Source organism: Piliocolobus tephrosceles, chromosome 6 (assembly GCF_002776525.5).
Source record: "Piliocolobus tephrosceles isolate RC106 chromosome 6, ASM277652v3, whole genome shotgun sequence".
NCBI classification, from domain to species: domain Eukaryota; kingdom Metazoa; phylum Chordata; class Mammalia; order Primates; family Cercopithecidae; genus Piliocolobus; species Piliocolobus tephrosceles.
Window position 1 is genome coordinate 137747 of NC_045439.1, and position 18977 is coordinate 156723.

An 18977-nucleotide genomic window follows, 5' to 3' on the forward strand; every position below is an offset into this window, starting at 1 on the left:
AGCGTGGGGCTCAGGTGTGTGGATTCTGCACGGAAATGACCAACCGGATGCCTCCAGGGGTATCCTCTGCCCCTACCTGGCTGACCTGGCCTGGAGGGAATGGGGCAGGTGACTTGGAGCTGGCTCCCGGGAAGTGGACCCTAATTCAGGGATGTGCCCTGTAGATAGATGGGATGGCAGTGGGGAGCCACACGAGTCCAGGCCCACTTGCCCTCCTAGCATTGGCAGCCTCGCCTTGTTGTGGGGCTTAACACCTGGGGGAGCCCTGGTGGGTGCGTAGCTGATGCTTAGGAAGCACTGGCTGTTCTCCTTGTGGCAACTGCAGAGCCATGTATGGAGGTGCTTCTTGGGCAGCGGGTGCACTCATAGCAGCTGTGCCCCTTCCTGTTCTCCCCTTCACCCCTCGCCTGCAAGGCTGACCCCAGGACCCCCCGCAGAGCTGGCTGGGCCTCAGTACTGGCTGCTGGCTCTGTGATTTCTCTTTTGCGGCCCTTCCACCTTCTCCAGGAATGCAGCTGTAGAGCCTGTGCAGGCAGCAAAGCCCGCCGATGGCCGATATTCCAAGCATTTATCCAGGAGTCCCCCGGCTGAACGAGGCTCTGTTTCTTAGTGGAGGGTTCTGAAAAGCCAAGGGATGCCCCCTCGGGGCTGGCTCCTTAGCCTTCATGCCCTGTGCCGCTCATCCATTCAGATCATGGGAGGGAGTAATAGCAGCTAGCAGTTGCTCAGTGCTGTGTCCTGAAGTCCTTCGAGTGGCCTGCAGGTTGGGAAGTGCTGTGCAAGCACAGCTCTCACATTCACCAGGCCCACCAGACGCTGTTTCCCTGCAGGCCTCTGGAGAGCACACCCCGGGCATGGGTTGAACCTCAAGGCCTGACAGTGTGAATAAAATGCTGTCAGAGTTCGGGAATGTTCCTGGAAGGCTTCCTGGAGGAGGCAACCTTGGGAGGGGTTTCGTTCTCCTTGCCTCCTTTTTCCCTCTAGACCGCCCTGTGCACCAGGGGGTGTCCCCTACTTTGGAGAGGAGGAAGTGAGGCTCATAGGGGTGGGGAGGATGGCCAGGGCCCCGTAGTGAGTGCGTACTGGTGCCTGTGTGTGCCTAGAGGTCAGGGGCCGGTGTGGGGGTTGTGCAGGGGTCGTTCCTCCATGAGGCCGGGAGGCCGGGTGATAAACTGAGGTGCAGGGGGCAGGATTGGGGCTGGTTGGTGGGCAGGCCCCCAGGAGTAGGTGTTGAGGGGTCAAGGTGTCTCGTGGGAGGGGCCACCATGAAGCCTGGAGAAGTGGCTGCTGCGGAGGGGCCAGGGCCAGAGGCCCAGGGGCTAGGCCTGGTGAAGTTTTCACAGGGCAGTGGCCCTTGCTGGGTCCTGGAGAGCCCATGTCCGGCACTTGGACCCCCGGGGAGAGAGAGGCGGTTATCTGGGGAGGGCCGTCTCCGGGCTCAGACACTGCCTGGGACACGGGCCCTTCCAGACCCAGGCAAGTCTCCTTTAAGGCTACCTGTGGGTCATGGGCACAGCGAGGGCATGCTGGAGGGTCCTTGGGTAAAGCAGGTAACTCTCTGGGGTGGGCACCCCTCTCTGCCCTCTGCTGCCTGTACCCTCCACCCGCTGGCTGTCAGGGCAGGTGCCCAGGGCTGGCCCCCAGCGGAGGGTGGGAGATGGTTTATACCATCAGCCTCCTGAGGGAGGACACTCACAGTTATGCCATCATCACAGTAGAACATTTTCATCATCCCAGAAAGGCACCCAGTACCCATCAGCCACCACCACTCCATCCCCCTTCCTCCCAGCCACCGGCAACCACCGATTGGTTGGTGTTTTCTATCTCCATGGATTTGCCTATTCTGGGTATTTCGTATAAATGGGATCACATGACGTGTGGGCTTTTGTGTCTGGCTTCTTTCACTCCGAATCTTGTTCTCAGGGTCCAACCACAGGTACCCCGTGTTGCTCTTCACTGCTTTTCATGGCTGAATACGATTCTGTGGTGTGGGTAGAACACATAGTTCCTTTGTTTGTTGCTGCCTATTTGGATCGTTTCCCCGTTTGGGCTCACAGGAATGGTGTTGCTCTGAGCGTTTGGCGACAGGTATTTTGTGGATGTCTATTTCAGTTCTCTCTGGTGCACACTGGTATCGTCACTTTGGGCACCAGCTCAGGAGTCCCACAGACTTGAGATCAAGGCCCAGTCCCATTGTTTACGAGCTGTTTGGTCTTGGGCAAGCCATTCTGTTAGCCTCAGTCTCCTTGTCTGTAAAGTGGGCATGTAGGCCAGGCTCAGTGGCTCACGCCTATAATCCCATCACTTTGGGAGACCAAGACAGGAGGATCGCTTGAGTCCAGGAGTTCAAGACCAGCCTGGGCAACGTGATGAAACCCTGTCTGTACCAAAAAAAAAAAAAAAAAAAAAAAAAGCTGGGCATGGTGGTGTGCACCTGTAGTGCCAACTGCTCTGGAAGCTGGGATGGGAGGATTGCGTGAGCCTGGGAGGTCGAGGCTGCAGTGAGCTGAGATGGTGCCACTGTACTTCAGCCTGGGCGAAAGAGTGAGATCCTGCTTCAAAAAAAAAAAAAAAAGAAAAGAAAAAAAGTGGGTGTGTATGGACATGTAAAAAGATAGTGCCTGCCAGGAGCAGTGTGGCAAGGACTCAGTGGGCCCATCCACCCTAAGTGGGTACCTAATCAGTGGGAGGTGTGTGTGGCCAGAGGGGGTTGAGTTCTAGTGCAGTTGGGGACCCCTGCACCCCGGGAATGCCCTGGAGATAACACTAGGATTTTGTCTAGTCCTGGTGTCACTTTCAGGATTCCAGGACATGCCCTCACTGGCACCCACCACTGCCCAGTGAGGTGGGCAGGAGAGGGGCGGCTTGCACAGCCCACTCCCATGCTCCTGGCTTCCCTCCTGCCTGTGCTGCAGAAATCCCGGCCCCCTGGAGCTGGGGGCTGTAACAGGACAGGCAGCCCAGGGGCCTCGTGCAGATGGGGACATGAGGCCAGAGGTGCCAGGGGCCAGCTGGCACATGGACTCTGTTCTGCAGCGGAAGGTGCAGGAAGGTGTAGGTGCCCAGGTCTCCCAGGGCTGTGCGTGTGCGACTGGCGCCCCCTGCTGTCCGGCGTGGTGAGTGCCGCCTTCTGCCTCAGGTCGGGGTGCCCCCTTGCGCTGTCCCGGGGGAATCCTGGCGTCCCTGTTGGGTTCCCTACACTACAGAGATCCGACAGCCTGGGCTGGAGTTAGAGGTCTGCACACACCCTGGGCAGAGGACCCTTTCTGTTGTCCAGACGAGGAAACAGGCTCAGCGTGGGTTGGGCCCCACCTCAATGACACTTTCCTAAACCCCAGGGCTCGGGGGGCCTCTGGAGGTAGCTGCTCCCAAGGCCCCCTAGCCTCAGAGGTGGGGCCTGGTCTCCGTGTGGAGGCAGGAGCCGGTCAACCTGCAAGGCCCTGGGAGCAGGTACAGGCCGGGGCGGGCGGGGAGGGCACCAGGGTTTGGCTGCCAGGCCTGCAGGGGCTTCCGGGCCCTGAGGTCGCAGAGCCCAGCCCTGCAGTGTTAGGTGGCCCCATGATGCGGGCCTGGGTGGGTGGGATTCCAGCCCAGCTCCCTGAGCCTGCCAGGCCGTGGGGAGGCGTCACCAGAGCCCCATTTACAGAGAGGGCAGCAGACTCAGCTTTCAGGGTTGGCCCAAGGATTGCCAGAGTGGGGAGCCCCGAAGACGTCCTCAAAACCCCAGGGCTTCCAGGGCCCACAGGGCACCACTGCGTGTTTTCTGTCTGGCTTTGGGCACCTGTAAGTTCCTCCCAAGCTCTCCCAGCATCCTGTGAACTCCTGGTTCGTTGGGCCCCGTGGTCCCCACTGCAGCCTGAGGAGAAGCCCTGCGCCCGGCTTCCCAGCCACATGGACCCTTAGAGGCAGGAAGCTGGGGGTGGGACCACCGGCCCCTGGGTAGACACGCAGCTTCTGGCAGAGGCTGGGTCCCCTCCCCAAGGCCTGATGTGGGAGCTGGGCACCTGGCGGCCAATTCATCCCACAGGGCTGGGAGGTAGCAGCTGGGAGGCAGGCCCCAGGAGTGCTCAGGGCGAAGCCAGCATTGTCCAACCGGGCTCCAGGGTGGGCAGGGGAAGGGAGTTTGGAGTCAGGTGCCAGGGTTGAGTCCAGACCTTCCTGGTCTTGCTGCCATCTGGGTCTCTTGCCTTGCCTGGGCTGAACTTATTTTCCCTGCAAAACAGACGCTAGGTCTTACCTGTGCAGGGTGGTAGGGGGGCCTGAGAGGTATGGGTGGACCCTGGACCGCCCCTCTTGCCTCTGTGCTATCAAGGACCATGTCATCTGCAGAAGACCTGACGGGCGGGACCGGCCAGACGGGGCTGCGGGCTTCTTGGGTCTCCGTCCTCACACCTGCCTCCTCTGCCTCACCCCGGTGCCCTTTTCCTCCTGCCTGGGCCCTGGCCCCTCAGAATCGGGGACTTCTCTGAGCCACCGGTCATTCCTGTGGCCACCACGTGGGAGCCAGCCCGGGTGAGCTGAGATGTGTCATTGCCTCCCCCAGGGCCTGGCCTGCCCCGCACCTGAGCTGCCCTCGCCCCCCTCTGCTGGCTACAGCCCTGCAGGACAGAAGCCTGAGGCTGTCGTGCACGCCATGAAGGTAAGGGCCACTACCCGCTCCCTCAGGAGCCCCCGGACGCTGGGTGCGCCGCAAGACTGTGGGACCTTTGCACCCGGGGGCATCCAAGTGGCAGGGGTGGGGGGTTTCATCTGTGTGTGGGTGGCTGGGTGGCCATGGCTGCCTGGAGCACCGTGAGGGCAGAACTCAGAGGTGGCAGTCATAAGTGTGTCGCCTGTCTGCCGTCCTTGAGCCACTGCAGCTAGCAGGACTGAGGCCTGGGGTTGGGGAGGGCAGGCACCCTACTAAGGCCAGAACGATAGGGGCAGGAGTGGGGCTAGAAATAACCTCAGGTCTGCCAGGCCCAGCCTCCGCAGGTGCAGACGGGTGAGTCCAGTGGGCTCTGGTTTCTCCAGGCTGTGCACACCTAAGCACAGTCCCCACTCCCATGCCCCGCTTCCTCCTACGTACGTGCCCCGTGACGTCCCACATGCGTGCGTGGACACGCCCGTGCCTACTCACACCCCCTCCACGTGGCGAGTGCCCGCTCACCTCCAGCGGGCCCTGGGTTGTAGTGAGTCCACCTGAGGGTCTTCCCTGCCCAGCCTACTTCCTCCCAGATGGCCCAGCCATCAGCTGCTTCCCTTGTAGGGCATCCACAGTGTCAGCACGGTGAGAAGATGACCTACCCCTGTTTTTTCGACGCTTGTCACCAGGGGCCCAGCAGCTCAGGGTCCTCAGCTTTGGTGTGCAGCAGGGGAGGCTGAGGCTCAGGGGCCAGCTGACTTGCCTGAGGTCTGCCAGTGGCCTCTGCCCCTGACTCCAAGATCCGTTCCCTTCAGGTCCTGGAGGTACATGAGAATCTGGACCGGCAGCTCCAGGACAGCTGCGAGGAGGACCTGAGTGAGAAGGAGAAGGCCATCGTTCGCGAGATGTGCAACGTGAGGCTTCCAGGGGTGGGGGGCAGAGGCTTGGCACTGGGAGTGCGACCAGGGCCACCCAGCATGGCCATACGCTTCCCCATGTGGGACTCCATTTCTCGAATGCTCAGCTGAGTGGCCTTGGATGGCTGAGGGGAGGCCTCGGAGGCACTGAGAGCCCCGGCTGGTCATCACCTCACTGCCCCCTGCCCTTCCCAGAGGGCCCCTGGTGTCTGCAGATCTGCCCTCCCCAGGAGGGGTTCTGGACAGAGCCTGGGCCCCCCACCCCCCGGGATTGGTTTGTTCACCCCCGGTGTTCCCTGGGTGCTGGCCCCTGGGCCTGCCAGCTTGCTGGTGCCCCCCGTGGCTGCTGGCTGGGCAGGTGGTGCTCAGAGCAGGAGGTCCAGGTGGAAGCCTTCAGTCCACCAGGCTGGGGCTGCCCAGGAGAGCCCCGTGCCCGACCCAGCTGGGCACCATCAGTGGTCTCCCTGGGTGCTTGCAGGAGCCATCGGGGAAGGAGTTTCATAGGGTCTGAACCCAGGGCTTCAAGGGGGGCGAGGGGCTCTGAACTGTGCAGCCCCTCCCCCGCATCACCTAGTGGGGCTCATGGACCCCACTGGACAGCTGCAAGGCTGAGCCACACCCCAGCAATGACCTGCTCAGGCCCGATAGCGGGCACGCGAAGACCTGTGTGGCTGTCTCTGGGCCTGCAGTGGCCTCCGCGTCCCTCCTGGGCCCGTGGCTCTGAGGACGTGGGTGATTCTGCTGTGAGGCGGCGGCGGACGCACACAGCTGGCAGGTGGACGCGGGTGAGGCCACCACTCACAGCTGTCTCCTCTCCACAGGTGGTCTGGAGAAAGCTGGGAGATGCAGCCAGCTCCAAGCCCTCCATACGGCAGCACCTGTCTGGGAACCAGTTCAAGGGGCCTTTGTAGGGCCACTCTTCTGTGGACGTGGACTGGCCCTGCTGGGAGTCCCCAGGGGGAGTTTCAGGCCCCAGACGCGGGCAGGACCTCCAGCCCAGCCCTTGTCTTCTTTCTCTGTGGTGAACTGTACATAGGACGCTGCCCGCCCTGGCCCAGCTGCCATGGGTCCGATGCACTGGCCCAAGCCGCCATCTCCCGCCTCACACACCAGCAACCTGGGAAGGAGATGCCACGGCCGTTCCTGCAGCACAGCGGCCCGGATGCCTCGTTCCCTCTCTGGGCCCCGAGCCCTGAGCCCCATGAGCAGGAGGCTGCTTCTGAGATCCAGCCTGGGGACTGTCCAGGCTCCTGTGTCTCGCCTGGGATGGAGGGGCCACTCATCAAACCCTCTACTCCCCGGCTGCCACCCACACTGGACGGACAGCACCGCTACCTGGGTCTTGACACAGGTGGTACCACTTCTGGCCCACGTGCAGTGGCCTGGCCCAAGCACTGGGTCCCCGGCACGTGGACAAGGCCGCTCACCATGTCTGTGGCTGGCTGGAGGCTGCCCTGGGCCCCTCCTGTGACCCCGTATCTGGAGCTCCGGGTGCCCTCACACCTGGGGATCCGCACCCAGCCACCCAATGCCTGCTGCTCCTTGCTTTTGGAGGTCATCCCCCTCCCCCACAGTCTCTGCAACGTCCCCCTGCCACCCTGTCCAGGCTATGCCCTTTTTGGGCTCCTCCTGCCCCATGCCTGGGGCACATCCCTATTTGTGGTTTACATGACAGGCCAGTAACAAAGGAAGGGCCTGGGGAGAGTTTCTGGGCTGAGCCATATGTGAGTTTCCTGATGGGCAGCACTGGGCCACAGCTGGGGCTCTGGATGGCTGTGACCTCCCCCAGGGCCTGGCTGCATCTCGGGTCCCTGTGGACAGCTGTCTGGGCTGCAGATGAGAGTTCTGTTCTTTTTGGGAAGGAGGGGGTCTGGTCAGGTTCTGCCTTTAGTTTGTGGTGTGACCTTTAGCAGTTCACTCAGCCTCTCTGGGATCTTGGTGGAAACAGGTCTCTGAGGTTCCTTTCAGCCATGCTTACGGCCTCAGGTCATCCAGCACACACAGGGCAGGGGTCCTCACTGACGGGGTGTGAGCCGACAGCTGACCTGCTGGAGAGGCCAGAGGGCGGCCGGACGGAGCTGAGTCCTGCTGCCTTGCCGTCGCTGCGGGTGGACCGTTGCCTCCTCACGCTGAGCCCACGTTCTCAGTTGTAACATCGGCAGCATAAGGCCCTCCTCACAGGATTCTGGGGATCAAGAGATCTTCAGTGTAAATGACCATGTATAAACTGTAAAGTGCAATAGAAAATTTGGTGTGTGAGGAAAATAAGGCCTAGAGGGGGTAAGTGATGTGTGGCACGTGACAGGGGAGATCCCAGAGCCGCAGTGCGGGGATAGGCCGCTTCCCCACATCCGCTCATGCCGCTGTAAGCAGCCCTGGCTCGAGTCCAGGACCTCACCAGGTCCTCACTAGACTCCTGTGGTCTTCCAGCAGGTGCTCAGAGCCCCTCCTGGAGAGCCCAGGGAGGCTGTCTTCCTACCCAGCAGGTCTCACACAGGCCCAAGGCTGGGGTTGCAGGCAAGAGGAGGGAGGTGGCTGCCCTGTCCCTCTCCCGAGCTGGCGGCTCTATCCTGAGCAGTTCTCGCTGCCTGTTTGCTCTCAGGGGAAAGGCTCACACCCCCCGTCTTAGCCCCTAGCCCCAGGGGTGTAAGTGGGTGCTGGTGATGGGATGGTGGCGCTCCTGCTGTGGGTGTTGCCAGGAGGCTCTTTGGATTCTTTGGGAAGGAGTGTCACCCGGTCAGGTGGTACGCTCCCGGGTCACCAGGGGTGTACACGGGAAGTTGGGTGAACACCTGCTGCTCATGGTACCCAGTGATTCTTGCCCGAGTGGGCAGCTGGGCAGATGCCCTTCTGGGTCTTGGAGTCCAAAGAACCGCAGAGTAGCCCAAGGGGTGTGGGTCAATTTTGAGTGGGAGCCAAGTCTGGGAGCCCGTGTGCATCATGGTTGGGTCAGGTTGGCTTGGCCACCACTGAAATAAGCAATAAGTACGGGCTCCTGGTGCCTGCGGATCTCCTGCAAACAGGCCCAGAGAACAGCCCTGAAGCCACCTTTCTCCCCTCACGGGGACTGACCCTGTCTTTAATGCTGCAGTCGCATCCAGGATCAGTGGAATGTTGCTTTGAGAACCCTCCTGCCTGTTACGGAGGCAGCACAAAGCTGGTGCCCCCTGAGCCAACACGGCACTGGGATGGCTTTCTAGGACAGAACTCTGTTGGTGACAGTCACATCTCAAACTAATAGCTGATTTTAAAAGCCAGCAGCAGCGACGCCATGTACTGAATACAGGTGGCAGCTGCAGAGCCGTGGGCTGCAGAGGGTCAGACGGGCCTTCCCACAGGGGAACCCTGAGGGTGCTGCAACTCAGGGTGACTCCCGGCTCTGTCACTTTCCGGAGCCTTAGCTCTGAAAGCCCCCAGTGGGGGTGCCCTTTCAGATGCCCCCTTTCCATTTCGAAGGCTCTGATGCTTGATCTTGAAGCCGGATGCGGCACTGGCACTCGGCTTCCGTTTCCACTGTGACAGACGGAGGTCTCCTTTCTAGCCCCAGCCCAGCGGCCAAGCCCATCCTGGCCTTAGAAGATGCTGAGCACATTCTGTAGGGTGGCACCTTTCTATCCAAGTCACTAGCTACACGTCAGTGTTTAAAGAGAAAAAAGTGACCTTTCATTTTTTTTTCTTGAAACTTGAGGAAACAAGATACATACTACTGATTTTTTTTTTTTTTTTTTAAAAAAAATTAAAGCATGACTGCAGAGCGGTAGAGGTGTATATTTTTCATACCGTGGGGGGAAAGTATTTGTGCTGCTTTTTGGAGATGGACTGGAACGTCTGGTTTCTGTCCCCGGGCCCGGCAGCTACGTCTTATTTTCTATAGAAGGTGCCACATTGAGACCTGGAGCCACCCCTTCCTGCCCTGGCACCGTTTAGAGCTGGGAGCCTGTGGACTCCCGGCCTGTTTCTACCTTCTATTCAACCACTCTGATGTGGGGAGACAAGAACAGAACTTTTTGATAGTGTGGTAAAAACACTGATTTGAACTATTTTAGTAAAAGGAGTAACAAACAAGATTGTGATAGTGTCTACTTTGAGCTAGATAAATAAAGGCCTCTTTGTGAGCCTCCTGGCTGGGTGCTCAGTGCTTGTTTCCGTCACGGGTGGCAGGGTCAGCAGGCAGACACAGGGCCAAGGCCCCTCACCTCAGGTGGGGGCTCAGTCGGGGCCCCTTCCACAGACAGCCCTGGCCCCTCAAGGTGGATGGTGAGGCCGCTGCTCCTCCAGCTGCCTCCGTCTCATCGCAGGCCAGAGTGGAAAGCGTTTCAAACCCAAGCCTGTGTTCCTGTGTGTGTTCTATGCAGCAAGGCTTAAAAGTTTCAAGCTGGTTTGGAACTCATCCAGGTCCTCCAAAGGAAACCAAGGCAGGCACAGGATGGGTGCAGACTGGCTTGGCAGGCAAATGTGCCGATCCACCCAGAGTGCCTTGGGAGGCAGTGGGGTTGGCTCTGGCTCCTGTGAACTGCAGCCAGGCCTCTCCCGGTACCCAGGGTCCGGAAGGAGGACTTCTACAAATTTTATCACCCAGGGACTGCGAAGGCCTGGAGCCCTACCTTCCACCCATTAACAAAGAAAAGGACAGTTTCAGAACTGCTTTTATTTGGATAACTGACTGAAGGAGTCTCATTTGTAACCAAGATGGAATTCACAGTATGTTGTTACATTCACACTTAAAAAATATATCTCTATGTACAGGAATTTGCAAATAGATGTAAACATACATTACTTTCCAAGTACATTTCTCCCCTTCTCCTTGGAGGAAAAAAAAAAGCCATCCAACGAGGCAACCCCTTCAAAATAATTTTAATACAAAGGATGCAAACATCTATAAATCAAAACTGTGGCTCTTCTGACCCTTCTGGGTGTCACGGGAGAGAACGCCATTGAATGAAAATGACAACAGCTTGAATTCAGATGGAATTTGACTATTTAAAATTGAGTTTCCAGGAAAAGTAGGCACTGATTTCTAGAAGGAAATTAACTCCTTACCGAAGCTATTTATTGAGCCAATATGGCTGGTTAACATCTTCACTAGTATAAAGTAACCCAGTGCAGGACTCTCAGACATTAGCTGAACCAAGTGTACACAGTCAGACTGCAAGGGTGCTGATGAGGCTACTCTGAAAGCTGGCTGTCCCCGTCCTCTAGATGTGAGGACCACCCTGATTTTATCCCAGGGGCCCGGTCCATTCTTCCCATACTGCAACTGTCGCTCATTATACAAGGTACCCTGCTGCTTACCCACTTCAACTACTCTGCAAGTCGATTAGAAAAACTTGTTAAAAAAAAACAAAGGGGGGAAAAAAAGGCTCACGTTATCTCATCCAGGCTGCCCGCCCCAGCCCCCCAACTGGAGGCATGCCAGGTGGGGGAATGGGCGGGGGCACAGGGGGCTGTCCTCCAGGGGGCACGGCAGGAGGTGGGTAGCTGGCTGGAGGCAGGCCCAAGCCTGGAGGAGGATGAGGGGGGACGGCGTGGGTAGGGGGCAGGCGTGGGGGTGGGGGTGGGAAGTTGGGGTTGTAGGTGGGTGGGGGTGGGGGGTAGCCAGGAGTAGGGGGCGGGATGGCAGGTGGGGGGAAGGAGGCTGGGGGAGGAGGCACAGGTGGCGGGGGCGGATTGGGTGGGTAGACATGGGGGTGGTAGGGCAGGTGTGCAGGTGGGCCGTATGCGGGGGGCAGGGCGCCGTAGGAGGGCCCCTCGGTCTTCATCATGGACTGCAGGCTCTGGTAGCCCTCTCCAGACATGTAGGAGCTGGTGGTGGACATCCCGGTCATGTAGCTGGAGGGGGGCGGGGGCGGGGGCCGGTGTGGCAGCGGCGGGGGCTGGTGCACAGGGGCCGGGTGAGCCGGAGGAGGAATCTGGACTTTGGGGAGGTCAGTGGCATCCACAGGGCCCGGCGGCTCAGCCTCACCTAAGGCAGCAGCGAGGGGAGGCTTCCGGTCTGCAGGAGAGAGATGTGTTGGTGCCCAGCCTCCGCAAGCAATAGCTGCTTTTTCAGTGCCTCCTGGCCCTTCAGGGCCATCTTTACAGAGAAGCAGGGAGCAGCTGCCCCCTCCTCTGTGGCTCAACACATGGGCCCGTGCCCCATGTCCTGATGCCACCAGATGTCTCCTCACCATTTGTCAAAAAGGCCCTCCACCCCGTCTGCGATGAGCTGGGATTTTCCCTCCCTCAGGCCTGTCCACACCAGCCGCCGGCAGTCTTGGCAGCACACGAAGCCCCCTTGTGCCCTGGCCCCAGCCTCCTCTTCCTAGTGTAAAACGTGTGGGGGCTCCTCTGTTTTTCTGCCTTCAGAAACTGACCCCAAGAGTCAGGGCCACACTGACCTCCTGTCTGCAGCAGTGGCATTTTGCAGAAAGCCTGAGAGTTGGTCAAATGAATGTGATGGCATTTAGAACAATTCTGTACAAGTCTCTGACATTCCCAATGTACCCATCGAAGCAGCAATTCAGGTTCTATTCTACTCAAGAGGGGCTGGTCCTGCGTGCTCTCAGCAGCTTCCTTGAGAGGAGTGTGTGCATGCGTGCTGCGTGCTACGTGCACGTGCTGCGTGTGTGCGTGCTGCGCGTGTGTGTGCGTGCTGCTGTGTGTATGCAGCAGGGATAGGCAGCACTAGGTGTTGAGCACACCCAAGATACTTGTGCTCAGAACCAGCCTCAGGCCCCTCCCACAGCGCCTCCCAGCCCATGAGCCCTCATGCCCCCTTCCGCCAAAGCCTTATTTAACACGTTTTGGCCTGTGATCTCTTGGTCACCATCAGACCCCTGGATAATGGCGTCGGAACACCCCACCACAGGTAGCCAAACACACAGAATGAGTGTCCTTTCCCAAGGCAGCACAGGAGACAAACCATAGGCACAACATTTCTGGTTCCAGAGAACATAAAGAGGACAAAGGCCATGAAGATGCTTCTGGTTCCCCAGGCACTTGGGTTAGGGAAGGCAGAGCATGACATCCTGGTTGTATAGACGTGGCCACTGGCACACAACCCATTTGATCTTGCCAAAGCGAGCATGAGCAGGACTGATCGGGCTGCTAACAGGTGTGCCACTGGGGACTGCCTGTGCAGATCAGCCCTCGCCAGCCACTGGGCAGGAAGGCTGTATGTGCCTGGCCTTAGAGAACTGGCTTTGGCTCCAGGTCAGGGCCAGATGCCCTGTGGTTCCAGAAGCTGACTAAAAAAGAGGTGCAGAAAAGCGCTGACACCCTTCAATGCCTCCTGTGTGTCACTCCACAGCCACCTGGGCCCACAGGCCTGCTCCTCTACCTTGCAGAAGCCAACTCTTCCAACACTCGACCCTGCAGCCTGAATATTCAAGTCACCAGTACACCCGCCCTTGTGCTGTGTGACTGAGCTGGAACAGCAAGTGGGGGTCTATCCTCGGCACCCCATTCTCTCTGCACACTTGCTCCTGACCAAGTGCCATATACTGCCACTGAACCGTTCCCTAAACATCACTGCTGACCTGAACACCTCTTCCCATGGTCTAGGGCCTCCCAGGAAGCGTGCTTCCCTCCCTTCCTCATGGCCCAGCTTTACTGCACCTCCCAGGCCCTACTCTCTTCAGCCATTGCCTCCTGGCAGTGTATCTGGTTCCCAGGTCCCACTGAAGTCCCAGGCCTACTCCTGGCTGGCTGTAATGGGGGAGGGAGCAGAGCTCTGAGGCCTCCACAGCAGCTACTCAGTGCCCTGGAGGCAGCAGCACCTCTCTGGCCACCCCGGGCTCCCCAGGTGAACCATCCGTCTCCTCAGTGAAGGCACAGCCCCAGGCTTGGACCAGGGGAACTGCACTTGGCGAGGAGGTGCTCCTTATATGCTTCACGAGCAGCCGCAGGCATTTTTTTAAGTAAAGTTCATATTGAATTGGGGGTTTTGGGATTTGGCCCAAAGTGGAAAATGACGCCTCTGTTCTCCCAAAGCATAAACACTATCATGATTGAGTAAAAACAGACATGTAATCTGTGGCACATCTGCTACGGGCACACGGTGCTGTGAGCCCCAGTGTGAGCCACGTGCACCAACCAACAGTGAGTGCAGCAGGCTGGAGGCGCTGCTGACAGAGGCTCGGAAGCCTCCGGAGTATTAACCATCTTTCGGAAAGACAACACAGGTCACTCAGGCCTTCTCTAGTGTGTCACCTTCTGAAATGGTGCCACAGGTAAAGAATGCCATCTACTTTACAGCTTTTCTCTTCTATTTCTAGTGGTATCAGAGAGGCTTTCCAGCTTACCATGTACCTGTAGAGAACTTTTCACTCTTTCATTTACTCTGTACAATTGCTTATTTTTCAAAATGCACTAAGATGACACACTGCCAACAGGAAGCAGGTGTGGGGACAGCCAGAGCCTAGTAGCCACAGTAACCCTGCCTCTATCTGGATAAATGTTCAGTTGGCAGGGTTTGGCTTTCTTTCCTAAAACTGATTCTAATACAATGTGTAGTTTAGCATTTCTGGATGTGAGAGGTCAGAGAATATTCAGATATACTTAACAATTTACAACATTCTCAAAATACCTGGTCAAAATGAGAACTTGTTTTTTGAGACAGGGCCTCCCTTTCACCCAGGCTGCAGTGCAGTGGTGCAATCATAGCTCACTGCAGCCTTGACTGCCCAGGGCTCAAATGATAGTTGGGACTACAGGCATGTGCTACCACACCTGGCTAACTTTTTTGGACAGGGTCTCACTCTGTTGCCCAGGCTGACCTCGAACTCCTGGGGTCAGGTGATTCCCCTGCCTTAGCCTCCCAAAGGGCTGGGATCAAAGACACGAGCCATTGCGCCCGGCCCGAGAACAGTTTTGCAAAGATTCCTGCCCGTGGCTGACGCTGTCAATCTGGGCCCCACAGTCTCCCTGTTCTAAGCTCCCAGGACCTGCTGTGTCCACTATTCGGCAGCGATGTGCACAGCTGGCCAAGCTGCTTCGGCAGATACTTACCTGGAGGTGGGTGGGCTGGAGGCAACGGTGGGTGAGTGGTCTCAATTTTGGGGATTTTAGGTGGTGGTGGTTCTACGAAGAAAAAGCAGATTAGAAAACCACTCATACTTCTACACATGAATAAGCATGTAATACGAAAAATGTACTGGCAGAGATTTCTTTGGAGAAAAACAACAGAGATGACCAAGGCTTTAAGGGAACTTGAGGAAGCTTTCAGCTAAACCATTATGCATGAATCCTGTTAACAAATGAAATACCACCTCCCTCCAAAAGACCTGTGAGCTTCCCACAGGCAGCCCGTTTTCCATGTCTACCTAAGTTTCCTTGCTGACCACTTCACACAAGTCCTTCCAACCATGTGAGACCAGTAAGCAACGTCTTCATGAGCACGTATGACCTGTCTGTGGAGTCCTCCCTGGCACAGAGGACGCAAAGAAAGGTCCAGAGGAGCAACATCATGTCACTGAGTCCCCTGAGGGTTCACAAGAGGATCTATCTTTTCATTCTTAGACATAGTTTATTTTCTCTCTCCCAAATACTGACTTCCAGTTGGCAGCACGTCAGAAGCAGCACATTAACTGGAATCAGTACAGCTCTGGAGGCTGACACGCTGATGGCAGGAAGAATGTGCCGCTCATAAAAGCCCAGCAGTTGGGACCCCTTGAGGTGGAGGAAACAGCCCACCCTTCCGGGTCAGGCAGTCGCACGTAGCCAGAATCCACAATGACAGCACTAGGTCTCCAAGGCAGCTCAAGGGAAGTCCAATCTCTTCTGTTTAAGAAGGCAGCGTGCACATTGCAACTGAAACAGAACGCTATTTTTCTGTTTGCATGTTGAGGCTTTTTCTTCCTGAAATGTACTTTCTTCTGGCTTGTACACCACTCAGATCTGAGTCTCCTCTGCCATCACTGGCCTCTTTCTCTGGATTTCCTCCATCTCAAATACAGGCTCAATTCAAGGTCCAGGGACCTCCTCTCTTTTCACCCTCTTCCTCAGAGTCCAAAGCCCGAGTGGACAACTACAAACCTACATTTCTAGTGTCCATCTTGCCACCAAAACCATGACCCATCCCTAGACCCAGCAATCAGCACCTCACACTCCACTTTTCCCTCTGTATCCTGTAAATGGTATTACTCTCACCTCAAGTACCCACCTCCTGCCTTTTTCCACAGCTGTTAATAGCTAAAGCTGTCTACATCAGGGCTGTCCAACAGCAATATAACTGAGAGCCACATATCTATACTTTTAAACTTTCCAGGAGCCACTTTATTTTTTCAGACAGGGTCTCACTCTGTCACTCAGGCTGGAGTGTAGTAGTGTAATCACGGTTACTGCAACTTCGACCAACCAGGCTCAAGTGATCCTGCTGTCTCAGCCTCCCGTAGCTGGGACCATAGGTGTGGCGCCACCATGACCAGCTGATTTTGAAATTTTGTGTAGTGATGGGGTCTCCCTACGTGGCCCAGTCTGGCCTGGAACTCCTGGGCTCAAATCATGCCCTGGCCTCCTAAAGTGCTGGGATTACAAGTGTGCCAGAAACCACCTGAACAAGTAAAAGGAGCACTCCAGCCTGGGTAACAGAGCAAGACTCTGGAAATAAAAGGAAAAAGGATCAAAATTTGTTTAACCCAATAGATCGGAAATTTTATTTCAACATGTAACCAATATAAAGCTTTACTAATGAGATGTTTTACGTTCTCCTTTCTTGGAAATCTCTGTGTATTTTGTACTGTCAGTGCTTCAGAATTTGACCCAGCCACATTCTCAGTGCTCGTAGCCCTCTGCAGCCAGTGGTCTCCGGCATGGCATTGCACAGCTGAGTTCCTCTATAAAGTTTCCCCTGGACCTGTTCTTTGTGCCCCGCAGCCAGCACGCCGAGGCCACCATGTTTCACCATGTTTCCCATGGGTGCCAGCAAGATTCTCCCCATTCCCAACCACTTGCCCTATTTACTGCTGCCAGGGCTCTCGTTCTCAAATGAATTTAGACGAAGTCATTCCCCTGCTAAATCTCCAATGGCTTCCCTTGCCTCTGCCAAACTCATAGTCCTCCAGGTAAACTCTGTGATCTGGTCCTAACCCACGTTTTAGACCCTATCAGAACCTATTGCCTTTCAATTAGTCACATTCCAGAAAGACTCCTCTCCATCTCCCTTCCACCTTACTGCTCCATCCACCCGTCCGCTCCCGCTGCTCAAATGCAACTCTTCCTTCAAGGTTGCATGTAGCTTGTTTCCTGACTCTGACAGACCTGCACGTCAACTCATCTCAATTGCATTTCTTTTTTTTTTTTTTTTTTTGAGACGGAGTCTTGCTCTGTCGCCCAGGCTGGAGTGCAGTGGCCGGATCTCAGCTCACTGCAAGCTCCGCCTCCCGAGTTCACGCCATTCTCCTGCCTCAGCCTCCTGAGTAGCTGGGACTACAAGCGCCCGCCACTACGCCCGGCTAGTTTTTTGTATTTTTTTAGTAGAGACGGGGCTTCACTGTGTTAGCCAGGATGGTCTTGATCTCCTGACCTCGTGATCCGCCCGTCTCGGCCTCCCACAGTGCTGGGATTACAGGCTTGAGCCACCGCGCCCGGCCCTCAATTGCATTTCATGTGGCATGGAGCGCAGCCCATTCTTGTGTCTCACATTTAATGTCGGTCAATATGAAGCTAATTAAAAACTTCACCTGTAGGCTCACGCCTGTAATCCCAGTACTTTGGGAGGCCGAGGTGGGCAGGTCACCTGAGGTCGGGAGTTTGAGACCAACATGGAGAAACCCTGTCTCTACTAAAAATACAAAATCAGCTGGGCCTGATGGTGCATGCCTGCAATCCCAATTACTTGGGAGGCTGAGGCAGGAGAATCACTTGAACCCAGGAGGCGGAGGTTGCGGTGAGCTGAGATTGTATCACTGCACTCCAGCCTGGGCAGTAAGAGTGAAACTCCGTCTCAAAAAAAAAAAAAAAAAAAAATTCACCTGTACTGAACTCATCATTCCCTCAAATATCCTGAAAAAAAGAAAAAAAAAAAAAGTAGCTCTATCATAACTGTAAGATTCCACAGCAGTTTTATAAATGGAACTAAGAACCGAGAACATGGTTCTAAGAATCAGGAACTACTGGAACTAAGAACCAAGTAACAAAGAAAGACAAATGAGTCAATAGGGTCTGTGCCTTCAAAGAGTTCAGTGTGATAGGTGGACTGATCCTGTGACAAAACATTTCTAACTTTCTGTTCTGTAATTGTTCCAATTTTGCTCGCTCCTTCTGTTTATTTCCAATATAGACATGAACTAACTTTGGGTTCTAGACATGTGACACTCCCTCAACCCAAGTGTGTTTAAAAGAGGCCTTGCCTGCATGGGCAGCTGGTCTGGGCCGGGCCAGGGCAGTCTGGGCAGCACACCTGCCCCTACTGCCCACCCCATCTGCTGTGGCTTGGTGCTTGGGAGAGGACTCTTGCTGCTGTGATGGGGGTAACTCATCTGTAAAAATAAAATTGCAGCAACAGTTCTCCTACACCCATAATTATATTTTTATATATGTTACTGAGTACATTTTTATTGCCAGTATTTTCTGTATTGATAGCTTCATAAGAGCACAATTTTAAAATCTATGATCACGTGATGAACAGAAAGACAATGCTGATGGAAGTTTTGGATGAGCTCTAAAGTTAAGATTTAAGGCCAATTTAGATCTGAAAAGAAACAATGTTGGCTAAGAATTTAAAGTTTTGCATATAAACACATAAAACTAGCCGGGCGCAGTGGCTCAAGCCTGTAATCCCAGCACTTTGGGAGGCCGAGACGGGTGGATCACAAGGTCAGGAGATCGAGACCATCCTGGCTAACACGGTGAAACCCCGTCTCTACTAAAAATACAAAAACTAGCCAGGCGAGGTGGCGGGCGCCTGTAGTCCCAGCTACTCGGGAGGCTGAGGCAGGAGAATGGCCTGAACCCAGGAGGCGGAGCTTGCAGTGAGCTGAGATCCGGCCACTGCACTCCAGTCCAGGCGACAGAGCAAGACTCCGCCTCAAAAAAAAAAAACAACACATAAAACTAAAAACCAAAACATCAGAACAGGAAATTACCTGCTGCTTTGTTCTCTTCTTTGGGAGAAACAACCTGTTACAAAAGAAAATATACAACTGTTAGCTGGGATCCCGAGTATGATGAGAAAAAATGCATTATCCAGCTACCATCAGAATCAGTGACGGTAGTCACTGTGAACAACCTCAGACAAAAATTATTTCTGGCCTGAACTCTGAGGGCAAACCACGACACCTACCAGATCACCATTTCTGCTCCCTTCCTCTTTCCATTTACCAAATAAGACAGAATGATTAGCTTTCCTGAATGGTGAGTTCTGAGTAAACACTAAGTTTCAGGACCACTTGGGTGCAGGAAACAGTCCACTGTTTGGGGTCAGTCAGCTGCGTAGAAGCAGCATGCACAACACCACT

General features: G+C 55.7%; 2 protein-coding genes and 1 pseudogene across 3 annotated transcripts in view; 2 read left to right on the forward strand and 1 right to left on the reverse strand.

Annotated features, from left to right (window-relative positions):
* Positions 1-9661, forward strand: part of CCDC85C (coiled-coil domain containing 85C) — a 93643-nt gene extending 83982 nt beyond the window's left edge. The window contains 3 exon segments of the mRNA XM_023205604.2: positions 4544-4639; positions 5440-5538; positions 6363-9661. Coding sequence (XP_023061372.2) covers positions 4544-4639; positions 5440-5538; positions 6363-6452 — 285 coding nt within the window. The 3' untranslated portion in view covers positions 6453-9661.
* On the forward strand, positions 9024-10208 carry LOC113220098 (annotated as a pseudogene). The gene is made up of 2 exons (XR_003307044.1): positions 9024-9136; positions 9703-10208. The product of XR_003307044.1 is annotated as an uncharacterized LOC113220098 (transcript).
* CCNK (cyclin K) overlaps positions 10172-18977 on the reverse strand; it is a 31346-nt gene continuing 22540 nt past the window's right edge. Inside the window, exons 10-12 of the mRNA XM_023205603.3 lie at positions 18606-18639; positions 14530-14601; positions 10172-11533 (exon numbers count right to left, since the gene is read on the reverse strand). Coding sequence (XP_023061371.1) covers positions 10908-11533; positions 14530-14601; positions 18606-18639 — 732 coding nt within the window. The 3' untranslated portion in view covers positions 10172-10907. The remainder of the gene's footprint in view (positions 11534-14529; positions 14602-18605; positions 18640-18977) is intronic.